The sequence below is a fragment of the Macadamia integrifolia genome, chromosome 12, assembly GCF_013358625.1.
Source record: "Macadamia integrifolia cultivar HAES 741 chromosome 12, SCU_Mint_v3, whole genome shotgun sequence".
In the NCBI taxonomy this organism is placed as follows: Eukaryota; Viridiplantae; Streptophyta; class Magnoliopsida; order Proteales; family Proteaceae; genus Macadamia; species Macadamia integrifolia.
Window position 1 is genome coordinate 17,458,276 of NC_056568.1, and position 9,427 is coordinate 17,467,702.

The 9,427-nt window shown below is 36.5% G+C and overlaps 1 protein-coding gene across 1 annotated transcript; it reads right to left on the reverse strand.

Annotated features, from left to right (window-relative positions):
• Positions 1-3,742: 3,742 nt before the first annotated feature.
• On the reverse strand, positions 3,743-5,020 carry LOC122058478 (heavy metal-associated isoprenylated plant protein 45-like). The gene is made up of 3 exons (XM_042621173.1): positions 4,421-5,020; positions 4,245-4,320; positions 3,743-4,097 (listed from the first exon to the last, which is right to left on the reverse strand). Exons 1-3 carry the CDS (start codon positions 4,622-4,624, stop codon positions 3,937-3,939), a joined length of 441 nt encoding a protein of 146 aa, XP_042477107.1. The 5' UTR covers positions 4,625-5,020; the 3' UTR covers positions 3,743-3,936.
• Between the last annotated feature and the right edge of the window lie 4,407 nt (positions 5,021-9,427).

The following is a 9,427-nucleotide window of genomic DNA, read 5'->3' on the forward strand; positions in this document are numbered from 1 at the left end:
TGGTCTTATTCTTTTTTTTTTTTTTTTAATGAAAAAAAAAATTTTTTTTTGAGGGATATGATTTTGAAAATGTGAGGTTCACAAGGGTTATATCTTTTGAGACTACTAATTGATGGTAGCATACAGATTCCTTCTCCCTTGTATTAATATGTAGAAGTGAAACGAGACCAAGGGTCAAATCAAAAAATGCATGATTTATATTTGACCATGTTTTCAACAATCAAATTGTGTGTCTATTACTTTGTCAAACCTTACAAGACACTTATTTTGGCTATGTGTGACAACTATATTGTGCAAGCGATCATTGGATAGAGAAGATATGATATAAATTAGCCATGTATGACAACAATAATTACCCATGAGAAAAACATAAAGAAACGATCAAACTGAACCGGACTTCTTCTTTTTTCTGTCCAACAAAAGACCATAAAACATTAGTAGGATTTCCTAGGTTCTTAAACTTAGGCAGTTTTATCACAAGCTAGACAGGTGAGGGTACAACCCTCATGGGCGTTGATCAAACAACGTTAAACATTGGGAAAATCAAACATAGTAAAAACTCATCAAATTCAAGTCTAAACAAAATTATTAAATCATAAAGCTTAAATCTCAACTAAACCCTAATGAAGGCAATCTAAGGTATATCCACAAATTAAAATCATTCTATCAAAATTTACATAAAGTAGCTCCTTACTACAATCATCTACTAAAAGTAAAAATAAGTTAAAAGAAAACTTTGAGTCGCCCTCAAACTCCACTGCAACACATGCCTCTTTCTATTCATTTATAGTGTCAAAATAATAGGTTAAGCTTGACAACCTAATAAAAGGAAAATAGGAAGAGCACACCGTTGATCAAACAATCAAACAAAACAATAGTTAAAAACAAACTCCATTAGTTATCCTCAAATAGCACTTTCAATGAGACGTTTTTTTTTTTTTGTTGAAACACTTTGAATAAGACATTATCATTTAGAAATCATCTCTTTTTATTATTCTTTAGTCGGCATTAAGCAAGGATTAAAGTATCGGTATCGGTCGTCGTATTGGTTGGTCAAAATTAAGATACGTATCGGAATGTATCGTATCGTATCGGAGATACGCTAAGATACGCTAAATATACGCACATAAATGGATAGGAAACACTTTTTTATACACATTTGCATAAAAAAAATAGTTAAAAAAAGTTATATATAACATGTATTATGCATAAACAGTAAATTGAGAGTATCGCACTAAGAATCCAAGGTTTGTAATTGTCCCATAAATATAAAATCGTTGTTTCCAACCTTGATTTCCACTTTAGTTAGAGAGAAAAATGGTTGGCAGCAACTTTGGAACAAAAACACCTCAAAAAATTATGTTTTTCTAAAAAATTACCCATTTTGGCCATTTTATGACCATATCGGTACGTATCGGTGTGTATCGGTCGATACATACCGATACGCACCGATACGTATCGATACATACCGATACGTACCGATACATACCAAAACGTACATTTCACTTCAATTTTGATTTTTTCATAGAGTATCGGTACGTATCGGTGAGTATCGATGCGTATCGGTGCGTATCGGTGTGTATCGTATGATACGTATCGATACATAAGGGTTTTTAAATTCATGATACGTATCGGTATGTATCATGCCGATACCTACCGATACGGCACGATACGCACCGATACTTAAAACCATGGCATTAAAGGAAATAGATTGCTAACACCCATAACATAAGGGGAAACACACATGATCAATCACCAAAAGCCTTGACGCCAATGAGCCAAAGAGGACAATATTGTGTAAGGTTAATGAGGTTGGGGCATTACAAATAGTATCAACGCAAACCCCGACAGAGTATGGGGCCACAACGGGGACATTATGCCGAATGAGAGAAGTTGTGACACCTAAGAATACGACAAGTATTAAACCCGCCAAGGAGATCGGTGAGGTGTCCCCACTAAAAATACAGCAAGTACCAGGGAGTTTGGAAGATCCGTGAGGGTGTGCAAACTTTAGTCTCACATCACCTAGGGAAAGATTACTGGACTAGTTGATAACATCTAGCCTCCTTAACATTGCACAACGCGTGTTAAAGCCTTGAGGCCCATGGACCAAAGAGGACAATATTGTGCAAGGTTATTGGGGTTGAGTTGTTAATTATATATTTCAAATTTATATTACCAAAAAACGAAAAATATTACAAATAATTGAGATTGTGTAAGAAATGAGAAGGGAAAATGAGAGGTGACATACATTAGAACGATGTATTTAGATCTAAGGAACCATTCCACAAACATATATAAACTGACACGCGTGCACACATGCGCGTGAGCGCGCACAAAGAGAGAGAGAGATGTATGATTATTGACTATGTAATTCTAAACCCCAGCCAAGCCCACGGATAGGAAAGCCCAACCCATTCCAAGAAAAATGAGTTGGGTCTTATTGGCCCAAGGTCAACCAAGCCCAAGTCTCTCTCCACCACCTCACACCTACTTTTACCCAGAAAAATGGGAACCCGCGGGAATGGGACTAGACGTCAGCTTGACAGATGGAGAAAATCAAGAGTTTGAAAAGTTCTGTAGAAAACGCGGGGGAGGGAGGGGGTGGGGGAGGTGGTCAAGTCTCATGGTCAAGGCTCAGCCATTTGATAATAATAATAAAAAAAAGGAGAATCATTTTAGAAGTTTTAAAAGTCAATAAAGAACGGTAGACTAAAAAAAAAAAAAAAAAAAAAAAAGAAAAGAAAGGAAAAAAGAAAGGAGAAATGCTAATCTCCTAGAAAAACGAAGGGAATTCTTGGACATTTTGGTGCTTTGCATAATTGTACCACATTGTGGCAAAGAGCCTTTGGAGAATATTATCCATCAAGTGGTGTAATTTTTAAATATTTTTTTCTTTTTATAATTTATAAATTTTTTTTTTTTAATCAAGTTTTCTTTCACTTTTGGTGAAGAGAGAATTTCTTAATACACGATTCTAGTGGTTGAATGGAAGTGTAGAACTCTTGCAATAGTGACAATAACATATTTAAGGCAGAGATGACACCCTCGATGAAAGATTCTCCATGAAAAAAAAATTTGCTAATTTTTTTTAAGCGCTAAATGTAGATCATGCATTTTTTTTTTGGTAGAATGTTGATCAAGCATAACTTGTACTAGTTTCATGACCAGACCACCATTTTGTGAGCCTTGTGCAATGGCAAGATTGTTCCATTGGGATCTAATGTTCACATATTGGAGTTGGAAAACATCTTATCCATGAACAAGAGCAACTTTGAATATATTAGGACCCTCCCTAAAGTCGCAGTGGCGGAAGTCTCATGCACGGGGTTTACACCCTTTTAAGGTGAGCATGTTCCTCCAATGGGCCCAAGTATGAACCATTTTTCACCTTCATGATTAAAAGTGCACTCTAAACTTGGGCCTACAGTACTTCTCCACTCTCCTAAGCCCATCTGCATAGCCTAGCCCATTTACTACTATAATCCAAGTGGATCTAAGCAACTGTTGGGAATTGGGATCTCAATGTACGTGCAATATAGCTAGAGTGACAAGACTTGAGTCTTGTGAACCAGCAGATCCCCAGGCCCAATATCAGAGAAAATTAAATAAAAAAAGAAAAGGATCAACCGTACTCAAATGGAGTAAGGACAACACCCCACCCCCCACCCCCCACCAAAAAATAAAATAAAATAAAATAAAAAAATTAACCACATTTGTATACAATAAATGAAAAGAGAAATGGAAGAAGACCACCAATGAAAGGCTTACTATAGAACCAAGTATGAAGTATGGACTGCTGGACTTGTTTATTACACAGTCCTGCAACCATGTTGTTGCTCACTTTGATGTCATAAGCATCAAAAGATGAGGAACCACAACCCACACAATGCTTCTAGCTATCATTCTTTTAATTACATTGTTAATAAATGAAACCTAAATCATTTCTCTTTCTGGCTCTACTTCCTTAGATAAAGAAGAAGCCCAGAGCTCTGCAGTCTTCACCTTTGAGACACTCTCCAACACTTCAAATGGAAGAATATCACCTATCACCACCACCTTCTTGCTTTCCAAGTCTACTTCAAATGAGGTTACTCCTGTAAATTTAAATTTAGAGAGAGAGAGAGAGAGAGAGAGAGAGAGAGAGAGAGAGAGAGAGAGAGAGGAGCAACTTCTGAACAGATTCTTAAAATGTTGAAGGGATATATGAGAATCCTCCAAGGAGTAGAGACCATTTTACATACCTTCCATCTTGGAGATGTGTTTCTTAACTTTTCTTGCACAACCATTGCAATGCATGGAAACCCTTAACACAACTGTCTGCAACAACCCATTAAGAGAAACTCAATAGACATTAAAGATAAAGGGATGAGGCCATGATCTATCTCAAGCATTTAGATAGAGATAGTCAAATACATACCTTGGGCTTCAAGTGAAAAGCCAAAGACTGATTCCCATCAATAAAATCCCTCAACTTCACCAACTGTCCTCCATTACTTGGAATAAGTGACCTTCTCTCAGACTCATCTTTACAGCCCAAGGAGTTTATGCAAAAGCAAGATGAGTTTGAGCCAGGAGAGAGACAGAGAATATCCAACATCCAGCCAAAACTCAGCTTCCCCATATGCCCACCAATGGCTTAACCACAAATTGTCCTCACTGAAGAAGCCAAACTTGCAGTTAGAGAGAGAGAGAGAGAGAGAGACTGACTAGAAGTCAATCTGCATCATTGGGAAAGATGAAAGAAGAGAGGTTTCGTGAAGAAAAGAATCTAAGGCTCACTTCCCAATGAGAGAAGCCCAGCTAACCAAAGAAGTCAATCTATCAAGTGTGAACCCCAGTCCAACTAGGAGACCAACTGCCAAAATTTACTCATGTAAGTCATAAAGGACTAAAACCTGAGATGATCTTCCATGATTTATGTTGCAAGGTTAGTACAAATCTGCATCTCTACCGTGTGAAACAAACTTCTAAAAGAGAGAACAGAGAGATATCAGGAATTCAAGAAATCAAAATCAGACCAAATGAAGGACTATGCTTGAGAAAGAGGAACATTTATAGATCATTAAGTGGATGTGGGTGTGGATGTGCTGAGTGGAGCTTCAATAATGACCGGTTGATAGCAACTTGAGAATGTCTGGTTTTGAGTGCAAGGCCAGCAAGAGAGTTAATTGACAAAATAATCATTATTCCAACTTTTAAGTCAGGGCATTCTGGTCCATTCGCATGTCCTCTAACAAATTGGATATGCAGATTCTTTGATTGAATGATTCTGACATATTAAGGTTTTAAAAGGTGTGAGTATTCTATGCGCATTGATCTGTGAAATGATATTGTAAAAAGGAGGCAAGGTAAATAGTTTAGCCACTCTATAGGTTTTGAATTAAAGAGGAAATTCGAAACCCGTCTTTTGACTGTTGCAAGTCCTCTAACACATGCAAAGATACATTTCCTACGTCAGATTTTGATCTGGCATTCCTCATCACCTTCATAAATCTTATGTAAGGATCAAGGTTTAAAAACTCTGAGGAACAAGGTCAACCTCTATTAATTTCTGTTCGAATCATATTGAAATCGGTAGAATCTTAGGGATCGATTAAAACCTTAGGAAATGAAATCAAGTAGAAAAAGTAAAATTTTTCATAAACCTTTAATTTCTAGATTTTTTTATCTTTATTTTTTCATCTTAAGCGTAGGTCACCTTGTGAGAATGAGACTTTTTTGCTTTTTGAAGGTACCTTAGAAGAGGACTCTGCAGTCTGTGATGGGATAGACTGTGTCTAAGAAAAGTAAAGAGTCTTGGGAAGACAATGAGATTTGAAGCAACATCAGTCCATTATTTTCCTCTCACTTGATTGGGCTTATTCTAGGGGGAAATTTCTTGGAGGCTGTCTAAGTTCTAGGTAGACCTGGTCATAGATTTGATTGATCTTATTGTTTTTCTGTTTGATATCAAGATGCTTACCCTGCTGATGACAATGCTGAAGGTGGAGTAGGTCATAATTTTTAAGATATTTTTGCAGTTTATCTAAGAATGCCTACATTAAAATCCTATACCATTTTTTTTTTTTTTAAATTATTAATATATACTTTGCTAACATATAGCAAAAAAAGTTGGGGTTGAGACTTCTTGTGAGAAGGAGAGGGACAGAGATAATTTTTCACGCAAGGTGGGCCAATTCCTCCAAACCTCAAGCCCTCAGGCTCTTTCAATATTAGTCCGCAAACTCATGCAACAAAATACAAGACATCGATCTTACCTCAACAGCTTGGCCCAGAAAAGAAGGCATGAAATGAAGATGCTATTAGGTTGAGTCCACTTGAATTTGGGATTTTTTTTTTTTTTTAAACACTCCCTTGCGAATGGCCCAAGATGTGCCTAATGGGAGTCGAACTTAGGACATTCGAATTTACGGCTCGTTTGAAGTTTGTTGCTCACCAAGTGCACTACCCCTTTGGGTAGAGTCCACTCGAATTTAAGTGAAGGGCTATATATTATGCTGATCGAAGAACAAAGTTATCCTCCTTCATGAAAGTCCAAACCCAACCATCTCCCCAAATTCAATGCATGAGAGAACCCTAATTATGTCCCCGCAAGGTGTGGAATGAAGAACAGAAAACTTCATTGTTTAGAGCTCTAGTTAATGTGGCCAGCCACTCTCTAGATGTTGTTGCTGGGTGGTGCACTACATGTCTTTCCCTCTGTTTGGGTGGGGGACACCCATGCATTCTTACTGAGCTCTACAGAGTCTAGCACAGACCTTGTCCATTTTTTCCGGTTATTTAGAGCAGACCTTGTCGTTGCCTTGATTTTTTAGTAAATTGAGGAAAGGTCCTAAATAATTGAGCCCATGAGGTATGGGACCATTAAGGGATCTGAATTATTAGACCTTCTTTATCATTGAGAGCTTGAAATTTTTAGGGTTAAGAGAGAGAGAGATTTGGATTAGATTCACGGACGAGATTGTCTCTGATCCGTAGATTTGAAATCTGTTAATTGAAGAGAAAGAAAATAAATTCTAAATCTATGAACCAAGGACGTACAAAATTATTTTCTTACATAAATATAATCAGCTCTCTGAGGTGGACTTTCTACCCACAAAAGAAAGTGTTAGGATTGAATGGTTTGTACATCTTGATACAAGTGATGTGATGTGAATGTGATATGAAAGGAATCTTTTAATACAAGAAGGAAGACGATATCTTGAAGAAGGATGAACAAAAGTCAAGTTACGCACGTGTGAGTCACATGATGGAGGAAACTGAATTATTGGTTGGTTTCGTTAATGATTTATTAAAATAATCATAACATTTAATGAAATGGCGGTGGCGCGTGTGATGTTAATTTGCAATTTGATTAGTGCAATAATAAGTCCTTAGATGATTATCATATGTGCTTAAGTGCTTAACTATAATTTACAAATACTATTTATACCTGTAATTATTCTATACTTGCATTGGTAAAATCGAGACACATGGTAAGCAAGTGGCACCACATCCCCACTCTTGATGAAATCGAATCTAACTTGTATTATTAAAGATTATTAATTTACCTTCTTTAAATTCAAAATGTGAAAATCTTCGGCGCGAGGTAGCACGGTCTTTCTGTATACATTGTGTTTAGACCATTGTGTTTAGATGTAGACGTAGGTGTGATTAGATATACGTAAATGGGTAGAGTTCTTTTTTCCTAAAATGATATGCGGTGATCAATATTGGCATCAATATCAGTCAACATCATCAATATTGATATAGATTGGCCATATTGGATTGGATTGGTCTATTTTGCCCTGATATCAGTCAACATCAATAATAACACAGATTGCTCATGTTGGATTGGATTGGTCCACTTTGCCCCGATATCAATCAACATCAATACTAGCACAGATTACTCATATTGGATTGGATTGGTCCATTTTGCCCCTCAAAAATGATGATATGGGATTTCTTTTAAACATTTTCCCCTTCGCTATTTTGATCCACCGATATATTATGATAAGGTATCAAAGTGGGTGTCAAGGCGATGGAACAACACTAGCTGGATTTGTTATGCATCTTGGAATATGTTTTAGGTTAATAATACATTCTAAGAAATCATACCATACACAACCTTTATCTTCATCCCATGATTTTAAACATTTGGATCCAATATTTATTTATGTATATCTATCATGTCAACTTCTCAATCTTAATATTTTGTGGATCTCCGACACCCCCTAAAGATCTCAACTCTAAATTAAATTGTGCTTTAAAAGAATGAACTACTCTATTTATACAGCTATACTTTTATATTTTGAAATTAAAATTGTTTGTTATAATTTCTTGGAATACATAATCAACCTAGAATGCATGCCAAACACAACATAAGTGTCATTTTGGCATTCTCTTCAATAATTGGAGGTAAAAATTTTACTTGTTTTCCACAACCAGTGGAGTGGAGAGAATCTCCATATCATTGGTGATCATGTAACCATATGATTGAACTTCTGAGTCATCAGGATCCCACCCTTTATTGACGAAGTCCAAACTATCACCATAAGTGCAGAGAAACTCAACCCTTAATTAGACTTTGAATGTTTCACTTAAAAAAAAAAAAAGGAAAACATTTTTGCAGGGGAGTGTGACCCTTACACCTCGATACATTGGAGACACCTCTGTTACACTTTTCTGTGCACTCTCATTAGCCCTTGCACAAAGGTGAGAGCCACAATCCCCACCCGGACAATCTTTATTTGACTGTCAGATTTTGACTTCATTCTCCTTTATCAATGAGATTTTTATTTGACTTATTATTCAACGAGGCTCAAAGTCGGGAAATCTTACTTCGATGCATATGTAGAGTAGTAGAACAAGAAACATGAACCAAGAACCAAGCCAATCATTCAAGGAATCGGTCCAAAGTTATTAATAGGTCTTTTATTTATTATAAAACTATCAATAGATCTAAGATCTCTAATTGTCCAAAAGGTGAAAAATATATTGGTTGCAAGCTACTTAGAGCACATGGCAATCTAAATTGTTCCGTCCCTTCTCTCTGGTTTAAAATTTTAGGTGGTGAACAAGGCGGGAAACCAATCAATCCTCAATCTGAACTTGAAGGCACATTCATTTTTAGTCCTAAATAATTGATAATTTGTTGCAAATACTTTATCGTGCTTTGTTTCTGAACATATCTGGGCAGCTGGACCATTAGTGTACTTTCCTTGTTAGTTCTTCAAGGCTTTCTCGGATAGATCTACTTCTGTTCTCCTTTACCATCAATGTACTTGAAATGGGTACCCTACGACAGTGAGATGCCGTATGTTACCGGTTATCTTCGACGACGAACAAACATCCAAAAGCACAAGCTATTAGACCAGTTAAACTGTCGCCAATTAAATACAATCAGCTTTTGATATCAATCATATAAAGCACAAATAATCACAAC